Genomic DNA, 21,864 nt, shown 5'->3' with positions numbered 1-21,864 from the left:
TAGTTTGTAAATGAATTCTCTACATGGTGGTTTCTTTGTAACTGAACTCTCTACGAGGTAACTTCTTCTAGCTGATCTTTCTATAGGGTGACTTGTTTGTAAACGAATTCTCTATATTATAGTGGTTTCTTTGTAGCTGAACTCTCTACATTGTGGTTTCTTTGTAGCTGAACTCTACAAGGTGATTTCTTCTAGCTGAATTATCTCTTTCTATAGTTGCATGAATTCCCTACAAGGTAACTTCTTCTAGCTGATCTCTCTACAGGGTGAATTGTTTGTGGCTGATCTCTCTACAGGGTGACTTGTTTGTAGCTGATCTCTTGAATTCTCTTCGGGTGACTGCTCTATTAGGATGACTGCTCTATTAGGATGACTGCTCTATTAGAGTATCTCGATCTCGCACTTGCTACACTAAGTTGGATTTCGTGTTATAACTCCGTGGTTTTAAGTCTAATTCTTCTACACCATTGAAGATCCTTTCTAAGATGATAACTCCATCTGTACAGCGATTTTCATAGCATTACCCCAAGCGGTTTATCTGGTAGGCGTGGCAAGCAGTCGTTTTTTATTAGCTAATCTCGATTGCGTAATTGTTACACACTGTTGGTTGTTTCGTTGTATCTTCCTGGTTTTTAGCTCGATTTCTTTCAAACCATAAAAGGTTTGAGGTTCAATAGTTAACCTATTCACCCACCGATTTTCAGCTTCTTCCCATACGCGGTTTACCCTGTAGGCGTGACAACATATTGGTGTTATTTTTCGTGAATAATCGCTCATAACTCTTTGCCTGTTTATCGTATTCCAGCCAAAGTTGGTACAGAGATGCGCCTTTATACCCCCCTTCTGTGTGCCAAATTGCAAGGCAATCGGATGTGGCGTTCGCGTTTTATAGCAGTTTTTGTAAGTGTGCGACAAGAAAAAGAAAAATAAGAAGAAAAAAAAAAAACGAAGAAACTGAGCCAATTTTTGAAGTTGCATATCTCGGAAACGCGCGAAGCGATTTCGCTCAAATTTGGAATGTGGAGTGCTGCAGTTGGGGGGCATGTCCACAGCAAACATCGTCTTGTTTCATCAAGGAAGCACAGAGCTACGGAGGTGCGAAAATTGCGTTTTCTTTCTTCCTGTCAATATACTCACGGGTGTTACGCGCCGGCTTCTTGGGCCGCACGACACACTACCGTGTGTCTTGATTCATCACCAGTTAAGCCTTTGATTGAGGTCATAAATGGTGAAACTGTGTTCCTTCGGTTGTTGTCTTTGTTTTCATTCCAAGCTCTTGTCAGATCAAAATCCTGTAAGATCACACCACCCCCATATCTAGCACGTGTCTCACGAGTGAAGTACCTATTGTATAATCAACATTTTTCATTTAAATAAAAGTGATTGTTTATAATATGTGGTAAGACATGTAAAATGTGTTTCCTGTTAAACACACAAAACAGGTTCAACAAAGGTGGATAGGCAATGACAACACACTTTGTTAGCTAAACATGGTAGATAAGCAGATAGCTAACATGTTGTCATTGTTAATAATATCTAATCCAAAACAGCCAAGCTGTAAAAAAAGTGTGCGGCCCTCAGAAAGGCTATGGTGAAAAAAGATGTGAAATCCAAGGTGGCGGCCAAGAAATGGCTGTGATGGTAGGTTAGTGGTAAAAATTTTAATAATGACAATTCAGGTGAATTTTTGTGCCGCTTCACAAAAATTCACCTGAATTGTCGTTATTAAAATTTTTACCACTAACCTACCATCACAGCCATTTCTTGGCCGCCACCTTGGATTTCACATCTTTTTTCACCATAGCCTTTCTGAGGGCCGCACACTTTTTTTACAGCTTGGCTGTTTTGGATTAGATTTCATTTCTTTTTGTATTTGTATACCCCAAAGCCGGCCTATGGCCAGCTTTGGGACTTTTTTAACCTATGTTTTTTTCTTTACTACAGGAAGAAGAAAAGATGAAGTAGATGTACTTTAAATATTTTATCAGTAAATGTACAAATTATATATACTGTATAATACATATGTGACCGGATTTGCGAAAAGGGGTCCAATTTGCCAACTTTGACAATTGATAACTTCAGATTGGAAAGAGCTATTGCCTTGATATTTGGGCAGTGGTGAGCACCACTATAGCTGAATACATGGTGAAATGTTCAGGTTAATAATTATGTTACTTGAACACTGAGTTATGGTCTCCAACATTTACGGAATTGGATGTGTGTGGAAGACCCCTTTTCGCAAATCCGGTCACATATATTGATTACAGAAATCTCCATGGTGGTTTCTTTGTAACTGAACACTCTACAAGGTGACTTCTTCTAATTGCTCTCTCTACAGGGTGAATTGTTTGTAGCTGAACGATCTACAAGGTAACTTCTTCTAGCTGATCTCTCTACAGGTGATGTGTTTGTAGCTGAATTTTGTATAGGTGATTTGTTTGCAGCTGAGCTCTTTACAGAATGGTTTCTTTGTAGCTGAACTCTCTAAAAGGTAACTTCTTCTAACTGATCTTTCTACAGGGCAATTTGTTTCTGGCAGAATTTTCTACAGGGTGATTTCTTTGCAGCTGAACTCTCTACATGGTGGTTTCTTTGTAGCTGAACTCTCTACAAGGTAATTTCTTCTAGCTGATCTCTCTACAGGGAGATTTGTTTGTAGCTGAACTATCTACAAGGTAACTTCTTATAGCTGATCTCTACAGGGTGATTTGTTCGTAGTTGAATTCTGTACAGGTGATTTGTTTGCAGCTGAGCTCTTTACAAAATGGTTTCTTTGTAGCTGAACTTTCTCCAAGGTAAGTTCTTCTAACTGATCTTTCTACAGGGTGATTTGTTTGTAGCTGAACTATCTACAAGGTAATTTCTTCTAGCTGATCTCTCTACAGGGCGATTTGTTTGTAGCTGAATTCTGTACAAGTGATTTGTTTGCAGCTGAGCTCTTTACAGAATAGTTTCTTTGTAGCTGAACTCTCTACAGGGTGATTTGTTTGTAGCTGAACTATCTACAAGGTAATTTCTTCTAGCTGATCTCTCTACAGGGCGATTTGTTTGTAGCTGAATTCTGTACAAGTGATTTGTTTGCAGCTGAGCTCTTTACAGAATAGTTTCTTTGTAGCTGAACTCTCTACAGGGTGATTTGTTTGTAGCTGAAATCCCTACAAGGTAACTTCTTCTAGCTGATCTCTCTACAGGGTGATTTGTTTGTAGCTGAACTCTCTACAGGTGATTTGTTTGTAGCTGAACTCTACAAGGCGATACTTCTAGGTGATTTCTCTACAGGATTCCTTGTTTCTAACTGAACTCTCAACAGGGTGATCTGTTCATAGCTGAACTTTCTACTGGGTGATTTGTTTGCAGCTGAACTCTCTAAATGGTGGTTTCTTTGTAGCTGAACTCTCTACAATGTGACTTCTTCTAGCTGAACTCTCTACAAGGTGACTTGTTTCTAGCTGATCTCTCTACAGGGTGACTTGTTTCTAGCTGAACTCTCTACAGGTGATTTGTTTGTAGCTGAACTCTCTACATGGTGGTTTCGTTGTAGCTGAACTCTCTACAAGGTAACTTCTTCTAGCTTATCTTTTTCACTGCATATTTGTTTGTAGCTGAGTTCTCTACAGGGTGATTTGTTTGCAGCTGAACTCTCTACATGGGAGTTTCATTGTAGCTGAACTCTCTACAATGTGACTTCTTCTAGCTGAACTCTCTACAGGGTGACTTGTTTCTAGCTGAACTCTCTACAGGTGATTTGTTTGCAGCTGAACTCTCTACATGGTGGTTTCTTTGTAGCTGAACTCTCTACAAGGTAACTTCTTCTAGCCGATCTTTGTACAAGGTGATTGAGTTTTTTGCAGCTGAACTCTTTACATGGTGGTTGCTTTGTAGCTGAACTCTCTAAAAGGTGACTTCTTCTAGCTGAACTCTCTACAGGATGATTTGTTTGCAGCTGGATTCTCTACGTGGTAGTTTCTTTGTAGCTGAACTCTCTACAATGTGACTTCTTCTAGCTGAACTCTCTACAGGGTGACTTGTTTCTAGCTGATCTCTCTACAGGGTGACTTGTTTCTAGCTGAATTCTCTACAGGTGATTTGTTTGCAGCTGAACTCTCTACATGGTGGTTTCTTTGTAGCTGAACTCTCTACAAGGTAACTTCTTCTAGCTGATCTTTCTACAGGGTGATTTGTTTGTAGCTGAATTCTCTACAGGGTGATTTATTTGCAGCTTAACTCTCTACAAGGTGACTTCTTCTAGCTGAACTCTCTACAGAGTGATTGATTTTTTTTGCAGCTGAACTCTCTACATGGTGGTTTCTTTGTAACTTAACTCTCTACAGGGTGATTTGTTTGTAGCTGAACTTTCTACAGGGTGATCTGTTCATAGCTGAACTCCCTATAAAGTAACTTCTTCTAGCTAATCTTTCTACAGGGCGATTTGTTTGTAGCTGAGTTCTCTACAGGGTGATTTGTTTGCAGCTGAACTCTACATGGTAGCTTCTTTGTAGCTCTACAATGTTACTTCTTCTAGCTGAACTCTCTACAAGGTGACTTGTTTCTAGCTGATCTCTCTACAGGGTGACTTGTTTCTAGCTGAACTCTCTACAGGTGATTTGTTTGCAGCTGAACTCTCTACATGATTGTTTCTTTGTAGCTGAACTCTCTACAAGGTAATTTCTTCTAGCTGATCTCTCTACAGGCCGATTTGTTTGTAGCTGAACTCTCTACATGATGGTTTCTTTGTAGCTGAACTCTCTACAAGGTGATTTCTTCTATAGCTGATCTTTCTACAGGGTGATTTGTTTGTAGTTAAACTCTCTACACGATAGATTCTTTGTAGCTGAACTCTCTACAAGGTGATTTCTTCTATAGCTGATCTTTCTACAGGGTGATTTGTTTGTACCTGAACTATCTACATGATGGTTTCTTTGTAGCTGAACTCTCTACAAGGTAACTTCTTCTAGCTGATCTCTCTACAGGACAATTTGTTTGTACCTGAACTCTCACATGATTGTTTCTTTGAAGCTGAACTCTCTACGAGGTGATTTCTTCTAGCTGATCTTTCTACAGGGTGATTTGTTTGTAGCAGAACTCTCTACAAGGAAACTTCTTCTAGCTGATCTCTCTACAGGGAGATTTGTTTGTAGCTGAACTCTCTATACATGATTTGTTTGCGGCTGAATTCTCTACATGATGGTTTCTTTGTAGCTGAACTCTCTACAAGGTAACTTCTTCTAGCTGATCTCTTTACAGGGTGAATTGTTTGTAGCAGAACGATCTACAAGGTAACTTCTTCTTACTTATCTCTCTACAGGGTGATTTGTTTGTAGCTGAACTTTTTACAAGGAAACCTCTTTTAACTGAGCTCTGTACAGGGTGAATTGTTTGTAGCTGAACTATCTACAAGGTAACTTCTTCTAGCTGATCTCTCTACAGGATGATTTGTTTGTAGCTGAACTATCTACAAGGTAACTTCTTCTAGCTGATCTCTCTACAGGGTGATTTGTTTGTAGCTGAATTCTGTATAGGTGATTTGTTTGCAGCTGAGCTCTTTACAGAATGGTTTCTTTGTAGCTGAACTCTCTACAAGGTAACTTCTTCTAGCTGATGTATCTACAGGGTCACTAGTTTGTAGCTGAATTCTCTACATGGTGGTTTCTTTGTAACTGAACTATCTACAAGGTGACATCTTCTAGCTGATCTTTCAACAGGGTGATTTGTTTGTATTTGAACTCTCTACAAGAAATCTTCTTCTAACTGATGTTTTAACAGGGTGAATTGTTTGTAGCTGAACTCTCTACAGGGTGATTTGTTTGTAGCTGATCTCTATACAGGTTACTTATTTCTAACTGATCTCTTTAATTCTGTTCAGGGTGACTGCTCTATTAGGATGACTGCTCTATTAGAGTATCTCGATCTCGCACTTGCTACACCAAGTTGGATTTCGTGTTATAACTCCGTGGATTTAAGTCTGATTCTTCTACACCATTGAAGAGCCTTTCTAAGATGATAACTCCATCTGTACAGCGATTTTGAAAGCATTACCCCAAGCGGTTTACCTGGTAGGCGTGGCAAGCATAATAATAATAATAATAATAAAATAAAAATATTAAAAATTAGCTAATCTCGATTGCGTAATTGTTACACACTGTTGATTTTTTCGCTGTATCTTCCTGGTTTTTAGCTCGATTTCTTTCAAACCACAAAAGGTTTGAGGTTCAATAGTTAACCTATTCACCCACCGATTTTCAGCTTCTTCCCATACGCGGTTTACCCTGTAGGCGTGACAACATATTGGTGTTATTTTTCGTGCATAATCGCTCATAACTCTTTGTCTGTTTATGGTATTCCAGCCAAAGTTGGTACCAAGATGCGCCTTTATACCCCCCTTCTGTGTGCCAAATTTCAAGGCAATCGGATAACGCGTTCGAGTTTTATAGCAGTTTTTGTAAGTGTGCGACAAGAAAAAGAAAAATAAGAAGAAGAAGAAGAAGAAGAAGAAGAAAAAAAACGAAGAAACTCAGCCAATTTTTGAAGTCGCATATCTCGGGAACGCGCGAAGCGATTTCGCTCAAATTTGGAATGTAGAGTGCTGCAGTTGGGGGGCATGTCCACAGCAAAAATCGTCTTGTTTCATCAAGGAAGCACAGAGCTACGGAGGTGCGAAAATTGCGTTTTCTTTCTACCTGTCAATATACTCACGGGTGTTACGCGCCGGCTTCTTGGGCCGCACGACACACTACCGTGTGTCTTGATCATCACCTGTGATTTAAACTGTGTAGTAATAGCAGGTGGATCCACAGATGACATGCAGCCATGTAAGAGACCTACACAGTAAGTTTGTTGTTGACTAATACCACCCACTGTACGCACATTAAGGAAATGGGTGTTGGGATAGTGGAACAAAGTTATATTACATTGAGCTTACGTACAAGCTCTAGCGATCATTTCAGCTCAGTTTCAACTAAATTTGTCTGTTACATTCAGAGTATAGTACACAGAATGTGTCTGCTTAAGCAGACTGTAGCATGTATAGTAGAAAAATTGTAGAACGTGTCAGTTTTTAAAGCATGGTTACTAGTAACTATTGTGACTAGTTGCTATCGTAACTTATAACTAGTACTTTTGGACAAGAGATGTAACTAATTACTTAGTTACTGGCTACCTCCAACTCTGCATGGATTCATGCCTACAGGCAATATCATGTATTTCCAATAAGTGGGCATGGCTCACAAGGAAAATGACTTGCTGCAAGACTAGACTATGACTCACACAATAACTGTGCATGTATATAATCACATTGATTTGTGCACCAAATAATACTAATTACATGACTCCATGTAAGTATGCAGACAGCAACAAACATGGATTAGTGCAAACCTCCAGACCCCAATATGCCTAATGATAAGGGAATGTGGTCACAAAAGAAAGCTGGGACTAGACTATGATGCATTAATACGCCTCCCATATCCATCACACTAATTGAATTCATTTCACACATGATCCAATCTGGGTCAGACCCAGATATTCTATAAGACAGGGATGACCCGGACAAAATGTGACTCAGTTGATCCGACCAAGTCTCAACACTGGTCTAGGCATAGCTACATACATTGCTAGTGACGTTTTAAATGGAAAATTACTTTAGTTTAGTTTTGATTAAGTGATGTTAGTTTTAGTTTACATTTACTATTATTAAGTAGCTGTAGTTTGCCTAACATTTATTAGTTTGTATTTTTCAAAATATTTTAGTTATAGTTACAATCACACACACGCGCGTACACACGTACACACACAAAGCAAAGCAAAACAAGCCTATGACAGCCATGCAAAACACAGCTATTGCTGCCCAGCAAACCAGCACTGGGATCCCTGCACATCACTCAGGCAATGAGCCTTGTGCAGGTTGGGGCAGGGTTAGTAACCCACAGGAGGACTGTCCAGGTATCACAGAAAGAGGTTGCAGAGCCCAAAGTTCCACAATGATCCCAGACAAGACAAGGACAGTTGGGCATTTGCTTCCCCAGTCAACCATTGATGTTACAGCTGGGTGGGCTGCTTTCCCAATTGACACCAGGCCACCAGGTTCTCAATATACAGCTGGATAGACTGGAGCAAAGTTTCTTGCTCAACAACTGAAACAACAACCAAATTGGCATAGCCGGGCTGGGCCCGGGCATCAAACCTGGAACCTTTCAAACACACAAACACTGGCATGTACACACTCACAGGCTCTCACTCACACACACACACACACATTGGCTAGTACCTACCTCCTATTACAAGTCTCGGCAGAGTAGCAAGCACCTCCACCTTCAAGAAACACGAGCCAATCTGATGAAGAATCATTCCTGCGAATATAATACCCAGCTTGAGTAAAATCGTTGCACAACGCATCTGGGTTTTTGACATCATTCCACGTTACGTGAGACGGTGACATGCCAATGCAGATTAGTATCAGTAGATGAACGTCCCCTACCAGCAGAGACATCGTCAAATGATTTGATCACTGAGTAACTATGAAACCATCCAACACTGCATGACTCACTGTGCCGGCAAAAGAACTGTTAACCGACCCCGCTCTTAACTGAAATATTAGTTATTACAAGTCTCGCAACAAATCTTGTCTCGCAATCGAAGCGTCTACCTTTGTCTTTGCAGCCCTGATACTCAGTATGAATATAATTAGAGAGGGTACACTCACTAACGCACACGACCTTATATGGAAACAATCCCAGCCGCCCACTCAAATGCGTGGGCGACTGGGAACAAATTCCTGTTGTTACTTGTATATATGCTATTATATTATTGTTTCAATGTGCCAATTTAACGCATGCCGTGCTACACATGTGAAACATCGGTACTAAATGTGCTGAAACACGGAACTGGTATATGTTGTGGTCCTGTGGATGAATAAGTGGGTGTATCCATTCAGGACTGGATTACTGGACTCACATACATTTTGCTCAAACGCATTTTTTTGACCACAAACACCTCTTTCAACCACTAAAAGTGACTACATAATGTCTCATCTTGAGTATTAGAGGCACATACGTACAGCTAACTGTACATAGTCTATTATTTTGAATTTATTTAAGCACAAGTGCTGAAGGTCTGTAGGACACCTGGTCCTACAGCCTGTTTAAAGATATGTGTTTGAAAAAGGTAGGTGCTCATTTTGGTGGTTTTTTAAATTTATTTTATTTCTTTACAGCACAAGTGCTGAAAGTCTGTAGGACACCTGGTCCTACAGCCTGCTCATGGTATAACTTTGGTTTGACCTCTTGTTACAGTTACTGTATTTTTTTCAAATATGTGTAACCTCACTTCCTGTTTGAAAGTGTGCACAATGAGAAGCAATTCTTTGTAACACTACCCACTTGTTGCTATTTACAAACATTATAAACCAAAGAGCTGGCAAAGCTAGAGTGAATGTGCAGACCACTGAAAGGCTATAGGTGATTTCTATGTTACATAACATAATTGCATGGTAAAATTATTATTGTGTGCTATTTTACAAGAAGGCTATAGAGAAGACAGACGGGTGCATTAGTAGTGTTAACAGTGCACAACACTAGTGCTCGAAACATTACTAGCAGTAAGCAAATTATTTTCAATAACGAACTGCACTTTGGTTTTAGTGCAGTTTTTGTGATCAAAGTACAAGTTTTAGTACACGTTTTATGTTGGTGAATGGTATCAAATTCTAAAACACTTTTTGTGGTTACGTCTGGTGATAAAAGGAAAGAAAAAAAACTTGAGTACAGTAGTCCAGTTCAGTGAATGGATACACCCTGAATAGGTAGTGAATATACGCTGCATCATGCAATCCACTCTCTTCTTGAAGGGTATTCCCTTCGGCGGTGAGCAGCGAGGACTGGTTACTCAGGCCATTCTTCCAGAGACCCTTGAAATGCTAACATACAAACAACACATATCAACTCAAAGCATGTGTAGTACTGTGCTAAATTTACACACCAGACCAATGTACCATTTTGAGAATAGTGCGTGCTCCTTTAGCACTTCACACTTGCAAAAATAATGTACCAGCAACTCATACTGCAGTGGGCACACATGAGCAGCAAGCTTAAGTGTGCTAAAAGTGAAGAGATTTTGTGTGCACTAAAACATTCAACATGTTTATTTAGTGTGTAGCTAGAGTAACTCATGCAGCACTATCAACCACCTTGCATGTCTATTTGGACGTGTACATGATATTTCCAAAAAGAGCAATGGGACTCAACCACCACAAAATCTATGCATAAAGAATGATAGAATGTGGCTGCAGTAACCTTTAAAAGTTCCTAGTATCCAAGAACACAGGGTTCTATCGTCTTTTCTACAATTTCCATACATTGCCATTGTGTGTTTATAGAGCTATACATCCTTTAGTTATATGTATCTCTGGATCAGTACATCAAACAGTAAATGTACAAGTATTGTGTAGCGCAAAACGCCAGCACAATAATCCAAATCTCAGTAGCTAATTTGAACATGCAATGCCTCCACCTCTCATCATTGGGTGCACGGTGGAAACCCGTCTAAGCTGGTCACCTTTGGACCAAGATTTCTTGGCCTTAATAGGCAGGTGGATGTGTATAAACTTTTCATGAGTTTAAGCTGGTCTTTTTAAAGAGGTGGCCTTTCTATACAGGTGGCTGCTAAGACAGGTTCCACTGCACTATGTGGTAAGTTTCATGCTTTTATCACAAAGTGTATAATTCACATGAAGTAATTAATTAAGCTGCTTTACAGTCTGTTCTATTTTAACATGTTTATATATATATATATATATATCTCTAGCTACACCATAGATAATATACCCCTACACCCGTGGTATATTATCTATGCCTACTACACATTGCATGACAACATAGACACATTACATAATATGATCTTAATATATGTACTTTTTATGCACCAAAAGTCGGTGTTCGCTGGTTTGCAAAACCCAGAACAAGCGATGTTACTAGTTGCTGTTCAGTTTGCTATCAATTTAATAGAAACACGAGTTCAAGATTCATAACTTATGCAATAGGGCAAGCACTGCTGCTAGTATCAGAGAGAAAAAAATGAACTCAACAACACACACATTTCTCTAGAAGTTAAAAAATTTCCTCAAATCATCAATTTTAGAAAGTGTATACAGGACAGTGTACATACATAAAAAAAGGTTAAATCGTACTTGATAAATAAATTGTGCATCCCTACCCATAGAAGCTAAGAGTATAGCTGTTTATCTGTAGTTTTGACAGGAACACATGTTGCTCAGATGTTCAGTGAATATTCCACACATGCAGTATGTCACAGTTTAGTAACTTCTGTACTTTCAACATTTGCACATTGTATGAATATATGGAGTTATGGTAAGCATGCAGTTTTAACCTTTTTGTATAGCAGCACATTTACACAAATTACATTAGTCAGTTTATTATAACATTTGCTGTAACTGCAGTACCATTGCAAGATTGTTTTGTCATACTCTATATTTAATAGTAACTGTGAAATTCATATTAATATAATAAAGTTGAACATCATTTGGAAAAGTACGCAGTATGTACAATAAATGTGCATTATTCTATCCTATACAATAATGATACAAATCCTTATAATATGCCCCGTATTAGTCATAAATTATGAAGAGAATTCATTTGTTTTCAGTCTCCTTTTCTAGTCAGTGGAACTCTTTTCCGGTTGATACGAAAACACATTTCCTATAATACAAAATAAGTAATGTATTAATAAAGTAGTATATAATCTTCTACAGACTAATTGCATGCACGTACAGTACTGCTCAAATGTAAAATTGCACTAATATATTATTTTCTCATGTCATATGAGCACTTTATGGGTGAGTGAAGCCCCCCCCCCCCCCCCCCCTGTGGGCATGCATTCAGACATACATTTACATCATTCTTTCAATAGGGACAGGTTCATATGTTACAGAAAAGGTTACAGGTATATACAAAGAAAAATTAAGGGTTTTAAGTTTGATCAGGGATCATCACACAATACAATATTAGGGATCATGAAGGTTTGGACTTTCAGCCTCACAATACCTTCATGGCACCTTGGCAGTATTGGATAGGCAAACCATGCCCAAAATTGCCTTCATTATGACCTGAAATGGTTCCAATAGGTTGCTACAATTTAAAAAAAAAAGAATTTATTCAGTGGAATTTTCTACTGAATGACTGATATTCCTTCAGACAAGTGTAACTCAATAACGGCTAAGGCTACAGGCTTGATTTTTCATTGCTAAATCTTAAGCCCGACAGGTCATACCACAGTATGTACAATGCATGCTTCATGGAATTACCTGTGTCCTCATTGTGTCTCATTTAATACCTCAAGGTGTTGATTCTGGTAGCACCACATGATGGCTCCCCTACATTTGTAACAGGAATTGTCTGAGTTTTCATTGTGGCAGAATTGAGGTTCTTCTTGTAGTTTTCTTTATTTGTAATGCTGTGTAACAGACTGAATACAGCTGAAAATGAAGTGTATTGTCCACTTTGTTATTTCAGTAAGTGATAGTTGGGGCGTGCACTCAGACAAAAACAATACGTCTAAAGCCTTTCTTTCTTAATGCCATACATGTGCTGGTTTACCACTCATAATATGGTTACAAAAAGTAAACAATCAAGTACTGTACTAGGAAAATTGAAATAAAAAGTAGTGAAACAAGGAAGGTGAAGATGGGCATTTACTCCCTAACTTAGTCTATGTCCACTTGTATCTTCAGATGTATGTAGGTGATCTCCCTTGTTTCACTACTTTTTATTTCTTTGGTCTCTAATCGAACTTAAAATTCCAGAAATAAAAAGTATAGTGAAGCAAAGGAGGTCCTAGTTGCACTCTTGCAAGACAATGTTTCATTTGAGCAGTATCATAGTCTAGTTTTACATCCATTCCTCAAGTCCTGAATAATCCATAACTCAGCCTAGCTCATTTCTATTTGCTTGTCTTTCATTTTGAAAACAACCCTGTACTGTCCCTGTCACTCCAGCCCACCAACATCCCTATTAGTACATACCGATACAGTCTACCTCATGAAAAACTATCAAAAATGACAGAAACGTAAAGCTAGGTACAGCATAGGTAACACCATGGGGTGTAACACCACACCCAGCCATCCCCAGGTTGGCCACAGCTCTATCAAAGCCTCAGACTGTTTGTATGGTTCACCAAGCTTGGAAATAGCAGCCAGTAAAAACAGATCATTTAACTCTGGTTGATCACAATTTTTATAGCAGCATTTGATAGTGTTTTGTAATTTTGTGTTTATGGTGGAAAAACAAACCTGCTGCCATGGGTAATAACACCAGTTTTTCCGCACAATGTCCTACTGTACAACTGCAACATTTTAGTAAACACATCTAGCTAGATCCACAACATTTCATTCAACATGGGTTTATTTATATACACACAAATTCTACCTGTAGGTTCAGAAATGCTGTGAGAGTAACTCTGAGCATGACCCATGCCAGGGGATACTTCAGTCGGAAGTGAAATGGACTAATATACGTACATGTATGAAAAATAGATATACAGTAAGCACTGAATCATGTATAGAAATAGATACACAATACAATGCCACTACATATTCAAGTATTACCTTATGAAACTGTGAAGCAATATCACCATCAAATCCTACAGGAAAGATAAGAATACTTATTGTACAGAACAACAGTTTGATGAATATGTAGTAGAGGAGATTGAAGAATTTCAACTGCCATATCACATCTAATTTATATAATGGTCTGATAAGTAGGGCCCTAAATTCATGAACTTTATAATAGTTGTGGAAAATTGCATGCTACATAAGTGCAAGATGAAGATGTACATATGTATATATGTATGTACATACGTGTGTATATACGTATGTACATATGTGTGTATATACGTACGTACATAACAGATTAGTGTTGCAAACAGTACATAATGCTGGGCAAAACATGTGAAGTCATGAAACAATATATGTACCTTTAGATAATTTAACTACAGATGACTCCATTTCATTAGCAAGCATTTCAGCTGAAATGGTACAACGTGTCTTCATTACATCAAGCAGTTGGTAAAAACTATTGGTGTGTCCAGCTTTCAGATGGCGTGCAATATATTCCAGTAATTTCATAATCTTCTTCTTCTCTAGGTCTTGACTACATGATTTGATATCAGATGCATCATCAAAAGTGATAACCCTCATTGCTATGAAGTGTGGTATTAATGCGTTGACATTAAGAACTTTAGTTAACGTGGCATAATTGTCTGTAAACACTTTTTCCTCCACACGTTCCTCCAATTTCCTTGTGAGGATGTACATTTCATAACGCCCAAGTAGAGTAAAAGTTAATGCTAGGAGTTAATAAGCAACTAAAGATACTATCTGTTACAAAGTACACCATCTGACAGGTATGTACAGTAACTATTACAATTTGCTAAATGATTTACACAGTATAAAATTACGCACCCTTTAATTATTATAGAACTCTCTCTGTAAAAGCCAAAACTAATCTTATGTGAAATGTACACACGTAGTACAAAATTAATATGGTTGTGATGAAACTTAAAGAAGACACACATGACATGTTGTGCAGCTAAGGAAGCTGGTACACCACACCAGTGTGCTATTAACAGGAACAACCAAAATGAAATTTTCATGCATACAATAACTCTATGCATACCATATTATATAGAATACTCCTGCCCTATGTGCAGAACCACTAAATTATGGCATTGGGAACCAAGCATTACACATCACATCCTAAATTCATGCATGTTGGTCATGTTTCTTTAAAGTACATAGCTTTATGCCATCCTGTGAAATGATGTGAGCATGTATATAGCAACAGTTAACTAAACAGCAGAACTGCTCAACTGCATAGAAGCTAATAAACTATGTAATACTTGTCCTATCATGTTGGTAAAAATATAATGTGTTTGTGGGTAAGTAGTTAACATCAAGAAGAATTAAAGTTATGAACTCAAATAGAACACATGGGACAAAACATGACTTGCCCATATATCTATAAAATGTGCTATATCAATTAAAACGTTATTTTCACACCTTTGTATCTCGGTGATCCCTTATCCGATTGGAACTAAATTTGCTACAGAGTTGCCCGCCAGCCAGGGGAGTCTACATTCCAAATGTGAAGGAAATCGCTCCAGCCATTTCCGAGATACGAGCTGCCAAAGTTTCGATTTTTTTCTTGATATTTTTTCTTTTTCTTGGTGTTTTCGCACACTTACAAAAATTGCTATAAAACGCAAACGCGTGCTCCGATCGCCTTGAAAGTTAGCACACAGAAAGGGAGTCCAAAGGCAAATCGTAGCATGACATTTGGTGCAAATCCGATGAATGGTTCAGGAGTTATGACCGATCATTCGCATAAAACAAGATCGATTTGTTGTCATGCCTACAGGGTAAACCGCTTCATGGAATGCATTGAACATTGCTATGTAGATGGAGTAACTATCGTAGGAGTGCTTTTGGTGGTTTGAAAGGAATCGAGATAAAGACCACGGAGATATGACACAAAACCCAACCTGTATCACAATTATGCGATCGATTTTTATGAATAAAAAAAGTATTCGTGTTTACGCCTACTAGGCAAACCGCTTAGAGCAATGAGCTGAAAATCGGTGTATAGCTGGAATAATCTTCATAGAAAGTCCTTGCAGTAGTATAGAAGAATTGGTTTATAAACCACTGAGTTATGATTAGAAAGCCAACTCCATGTAGCAAAAGCGAGATTGAGATACTCTAATAGAACAGTCATCCTAATAGAGCATTCAGCTAATTATTTACTCCATTATAGAATTCTATTACATTACAAGTTATTCTGTAGGGAATTCAACTGCAAACAGTTAATCTTATAGACAGTTCAGCAAGAAGCAAGTCACCCTGTGGAGAGTTAAGCTACAAATATATCACTGTAGAGATTCAGAACATTACAAGTCACACTGAAGTGAGTTCAGCTATAAACAAGTCATGCACCCTGTAGAGAGTTAACCTACAAATAAGTCACTCTCTAGAGAATTCAGCTACACACAAGTCACTGTGGAGAGAGTTCAGCTACAAACAAATTACCCTGTAGAGAGATCAGCTACAAACAAAACACTTTGCAGAGAGTTCAGCTAGAAACAAATCAACCTTTAGAGCGATCAGCAACAAACAAATCAACTTGTAGAGCGATCAGCAACAAACAAATCAACTTGTAGAGAGATCAGCTACAAACAAATTAACCTGCAGAGAGATCAGCTACAAATAAATCAGCTTGTAGAGAGATCAGTTACACACAAATCAATCTGTAGAGAGATAAGCTAGAAACAAATCACCCTGTAGAGAGTTCAGCTACAAAAATTCACCCTGTTGAGACATCAGCTAGAATCTAGACACAATGTAAGGAGTTCAGCTACAAGTAAACCACCCTGTAGAGAGTTCAGCTAAAACAAATCAACCTGCAGAGGGATCAGCTACAAACAAATCACCTTATAGAGAGTTCAGCTACAAACAAATTACCCTGTAGAGAGATCGGCTACAAACAAATCACCCTGCAGAGAGTTCAGCTACAAACAAATCAACCTGCAGAGAGATCAGCTACAAACAAATCACCTTATGGAGAGTTCAGCTACAACCTGCAGAGAGATCAGCTACACACAAATCAACTTGTAGAGAGATCAGCTACAAACAAATCACCCCGTAGAGAGATCAGATAGAAACTAGACACAATGTAAGGAGTTCAATTACAAGCAAATCACCCTGTAAAGCGTTCAGCTAGAAACAAATCACCCTGTAGAGAGTTCAGCTACAAAAAAAATCACCCTGTAGAGACATCAGCTAGAAACTAGACACAACGTAAGGAGTTCAGCTACAAGCAAATCACCCTATAGAGAGTTCAGCTAAAACAAATCAACCTGCAGAGAGATCAGCTACAAACAAATCACCTTATAGAGAGTTCAGCTACAAACAAATTACCCTTTAGAGAGATCGGCTACAAACAAACCACCCTGTAGAGAGTTCAGCTACAAACAAATCAATCTGCAGAGAGATCAGCTACAAAAAAATCACCTTATAGAGAGTTCAGCTAAAAAAAATCACCCTGTAGAGACATTGGCTAGAAACTATATAGACACAATGTAAGGAGTTCAGCTACAAGTAAATCACCCTGTAGAGAGTTCAGCTACAAACAAATCAACCTGCAGAGAGATCAGCTACACACAAATCAACTTGTAGAGAGATCAGCTACAAACAAATCAACATGAAGAGAGATCAGCTACAAACAAATCACCTTATAGAGAGTTCAGCTACAAACAAATTACCCTGTAGAGAGATCGGCTACAAACAAATCACCCTGTAGAGAGTTCAGCTACAAACAAATCAACCTGCAGAGAGATCAGCTAGAAGAAGACAGTTCAGCTGCAAACAATTCACCCTGTACAGAGATCAGTTAGAAGAAGTTTCCTTGTAGAAAGTTCAGCTACAAACAAATCACCCTGTAGAAAGATCAGCTAGAAGAATTCACCTTGTAGAGATTTCAGCTAAAAAGAAACCACCATGTAGAGAGTTCAGCTGCAAACAAGTCACCCTGTAGAAAATTCAGCTACAAACAAATCACCCTGTAGAAAGATCAACTAGAAGAAGTTACCTTGTAGAGAGTTCAGCTACAAAGAAATCATTCTGTAAAGAGCTTAGCTGCAAATCAATCACCTGTACAGAATTCAGCTACAAACAAATCGCACTGTAGAGAGATCAGCTAGAAGAAGTTACCTTGTAGATAGTTCAGTTACAAACAAATCACCCTGTTGAGAGATCAGCCAGAAGAAGAGTTACCTTGTAGATAGTTCTACTGCAAACAATTCACCCTGTAGAGAGATCAGCTAGAAGAAGTCACCTTGTAGAGTGTTAAGTTACAAAGAAACCACCATGCAGAGAGTTCTGTAATAAATATATGTATTATATATATAATTTGTACATTTACTGATAAATTCAGAAATATTTAAAGTATTTAACATCTGCTTCATCTTTTCTTCTTCCTGTGGTAAAGAAAAAAGATAGGTTAAAAAAGCCCCAAAGCCACCGGCTTTGGGGTATACAAATACAAAAAGAAGTGAAATCTAATCCAAAACAGCTAAGCTGTAAAAAACGTGTGCAGCCCTCAAAAAGGCTATGGTGAAAAAAATGTGAAATCCAAGGTGGCGACCAAGAAATGGCTGTGATGGTAGGTTAATGGTAAAAATTTTAATAACGACAATTCAGATGAATTTTGTGCCAAGACCAAGCGGCACCAAAATTCACCTGAATTGTCGTTATTAAAATTTTTACCATTAACCTACCATCACAGCCATTTCTTGGCCGCCACCTTGGATTTCACATCTTTTTTTACCATAGCCTTTCTGAGGGCTGCACACTTTTTTTACAGCTTGGCTGTTTTGGATTAGATATAATTATGATGTGAAGCAACTGCGTGAGCAAATGTAAATGTTTAGTTTTTTTTAATGTGCACCAAAAAATTATACTAAAGTAAAAATGCCACTGGCTGGATTCAAACATGTGGACTAACTGCAGCAACGACATGTATGGCAGGCGCTCTAACAGCTAAACTGTTTATCCTATAGTTTGTAATTGAATGCAGATGTAGTTTTTCTCCACACTGTGGCCTTCAATGCACTGTAGCAAATAAAGAAAGCACATGGAAGCTTGCAATAAAATTTATAAGTTATATGATAAGCACCTTATTTTGCATGTGAACCAAGACAATATGTTTATAGGTTGATCAGTTAGCATTCACAATCTATGACAAAAAGTATGCCATGAAAAAAGTATGCCAGGCACAAAAAAGTGCCAGTGAGAAGAAAAAAATGTCATAAGCAGGAATTGAACCCTGGACCCATGGATGACAGTTCTGTGCACTAACACCAGAGCTGTTTGAGTGTGTTTTGAAATAAATTTAGCTATCAAGTTAATAGCATGACAAAGAAAGAGTCCAGACAGATAGACAGACAGTACAAATACCCAACAGCTAAGTTTCCTGCCACTTCAGATAATTTTTAACTTGATGTTGACTGTATCAGGCAAGCTCCAATAGGGATGAGGGAAGGGGATGGAGGGGAGGGCAAGAGGTTGTTTACAAAATGAAAGAGAAATGCATAGGGATGAATTAGGTCAAATTAAGGACCATTTAAGTTTCAAAACTGGCTAAAATGTGTAATTTACAACACAAGTCTTTATTCAACACTACAGAGCTGTACGTACAGCCACATACAGCCATCCCCAGGCTGGCCACAGCTCCATTACAGCCTCAGATTTTTCGTATGGATTGCCACTGTGCAGCCAGCAAAAGCAGACCACTTAAGTCTAGCTGATTTTGATTGTGAAATTTGGTAGTTTATTTGTGTAATTTTGTGCTGCTATTGGTGAAAAATCATGTCATAAAACCAGTTTTCCCAGACCCAGCAGTGGTTAGCACTGTACCTGATTTTTAGAAGTACGTATGTAGTTTAACATCAACTTGTTTCTCAGATGTTTTGATAATTGATTGGATTAACTGATAAAAAAAACTTGATCTCACAATTATTGCCAGTTCTGCTTTTCATTGGAGGAATACAAGCATACACATTCTGCAAGGCACATTCACATCATATTCTATGATACTGCATGAACTGTACTTAAACACTATAAAAGTGTAATGCATGATGCACTTGATTTTACATGTTTTAGCTAGAAAAGTTAGTTTACCTGAAAATCTTGACTGTGGTGGCATGGCCTGCAACAACAAAATAAGAACACATATAATAAATTTATTATATAGTAGAATATTTGGGATTTCCTACCCAAAATATTTAAGACTAGCTCACTATTCTTTCATGACAGCTTTGCAGTATTGGTTAGGCACAGTCAAACCTAAACACTGTAAAGCCTTCAGAGTGACCCCAAATTAGCTAATTTCAATAAATTTCAACCTTTTCAATTTAACTGAAGTTTCTACTAACTAACTTCCTGACCGACTGCCTGACTGATGTCTTCAGCCTACAGATAAGGCTTCTTTACTGTTCAATGTCACTTAGGCTTGAGAGATGCCTTTTTGCCAACCATATGAAGTTACAATGCATGCAATATAGACTTAGATTTGTTCTCTTGTGTCTCGTTTCTTTCTTCACTACTGTATAGGTGTTGATTTGTGATAGCACATTATGACTTCTACTGTATCATGAGAATTGTTTGTAGCTTCTGCAGCAAGTAGATTGACTGCTGAGACATTTCTTGTACTATTCTTCATTTGTAGCACTATGTAACAGTCAGAACAAAGCTGAAAATGAAGTGGAATGGTCATGTCGCTTTTCAGATGATAGTCAAGGTGTTCACTCAATCATGCAGATAATTCTACAATGTGTCTGGAACAATTCTTTCCTTTGTTGTAGTATGTGCTGGTTTACCAGCAATGAAAATTTTATCGTAAAAATAACGAAGCAAGGGATGCTGTACAGCTGCTATAATTCCTAAGTCATACAAGCAATCTATATATACAATACTGTATGTATACAGTGGAGCTTTCATTCATCATCATAAGAGTGCACACTAAACATACAGTAGATGCATAGCTTTGTATAACATAAAACTACTAGTGACATGGATACATACAGTATATCCAATATGTTTTGACTCTTAATACATTTAGCTAATCAGATTCTTAACAAAACCTCAAGTTCTAAACAAAACTATTTTCTACAATACCTACAAAAAACTTCTTTTGGTAATGACAGAAGGCCAAATGCACATAATGACTAATAGAAGGACACATAAAAATTACATTATAGAATGGCCATTAGCCAAGGAATAAATGAAGGAAAACATTAACAGTAGTATGGTACAGATAAGGATATAATATTAAGTATAAAACTAACTCATCTTCCATTTCACAAATTATTAACATTTGATAAGAAATATGGAACATGTGCACCCCTAGTACAATTATGTGCAATTCAATTATTACCAGTGATGCTTTTGTTATATCACACCATAGCTTGTGTGAACAAGATAGTAATTCTACAAAGCCGTGGTTTTCACAAATCAATCCATTAGGAAGTGGTATTTGTCCAGTCACATGATGTGAAGATAGATATATCAAACAAGGTTTACTCTTACAGTAAAATGCACACTTGAAATCAGTACCAGTACTTTGTTGCATTTGCTGTAACATGTTGACTATGGTCTGCTGAACTTCGCAATGAATAGACCCAGTTTTTACATTCTTTCTTACTTGAATTTCTAAGTGGGTAATTTTATCGTGCAACAAAACATACTGTCCAGAATTAGTACAAAACATAACAAAGTCTGCGTAAACACATCTCTTCCCTTCCAGTGAAACCTGGAATTTCCAGTTATCAACTTTTTGAACCAATTGTACAATTAAACAACAAAACACTCCTCTTGGAAAAGTGCCAGAATTGAACTGTATCACAAATTCAACACCATCAAGTGGTGGTATAACATCAAACAGAGTGGTTTCATCCTTGTACGAATCTAGTACTGTCAACATCAAATAGTCACTACTGTTTGTAGGATAAGGTGTGATAATGTTTAGCAATTCAAGGAAGAATTCAAGTTTGATACCTCCAAGAGAAGCAGTGATGATTTTGTCAGTTTTAATTTTGTCAATCAAAGATTTACTAAGAATGCCTTTAGATTTCAGATTATTCAAAACTTTACGATCAATGATTCTTCCATCTAAAGAAAAGCAAACAAAATTTGTCAAGTTCGTAAACAATTATTGTGGGTTAGAAATGACAACATTTTTCATGCTTGGTACATTATGAAAGTAGAGCAGAATACCAAACATATGGTGAAACCTCAATGCAGCTTTAACT

General features: G+C 37.9%; 1 protein-coding gene across 1 annotated transcript; it reads right to left on the bottom strand.

Annotated features, from left to right (window-relative positions):
* Positions 1 to 11,556: 11,556 nt before the first annotated feature.
* On the bottom strand, positions 11,557 to 21,561 carry LOC136254519 (uncharacterized). Its single transcript, XM_066047242.1, has 6 exons — positions 20,991 to 21,561; positions 19,736 to 19,763; positions 13,978 to 14,349; positions 13,610 to 13,644; positions 13,431 to 13,509; positions 11,557 to 11,705 (listed from the first exon to the last, which is right to left on the bottom strand). Exons 1-6 carry the CDS (start codon positions 21,534 to 21,536, stop codon positions 11,662 to 11,664), a joined length of 1,104 nt encoding a protein of 367 aa, XP_065903314.1. The 5' UTR covers positions 21,537 to 21,561; the 3' UTR covers positions 11,557 to 11,661.
* Between the last annotated feature and the right edge of the window lie 303 nt (positions 21,562 to 21,864).

This window comes from Dysidea avara, chromosome 4, assembly GCF_963678975.1.
Source record: "Dysidea avara chromosome 4, odDysAvar1.4, whole genome shotgun sequence".
NCBI classification, from domain to species: Eukaryota; Metazoa; Porifera; class Demospongiae; order Dictyoceratida; family Dysideidae; genus Dysidea; species Dysidea avara.
Note: the sequence above shows the minus strand (reverse complement) of the source record. Positions and strands in the feature narration are given on the sequence as shown.

What these genes read in the sequence shown, in the direction of transcription:
- LOC136254519 (XM_066047242.1), bottom strand. Translation starts at nt 21,536, where the DNA reads ATGTTGACAGTACTAGATTCGTACAAGGATGAAACCACTCTGTTTGAT. An exon ending in TGTAGTTAAATTATCTAAAG is followed by an intron (nt 13,645 to 13,977) that starts GTACATATATTG and finishes TCTTTCCTGTAG; the next exon opens with GATTTGATGGTGATATTGCT. An exon ending in CAGCATTTCTGAACCTACAG is followed by an intron (nt 11,706 to 13,430) that starts GTAGAATTTGTG and finishes TTTGTATTATAG; the next exon opens with GAAATGTGTTTTCGTATCAA.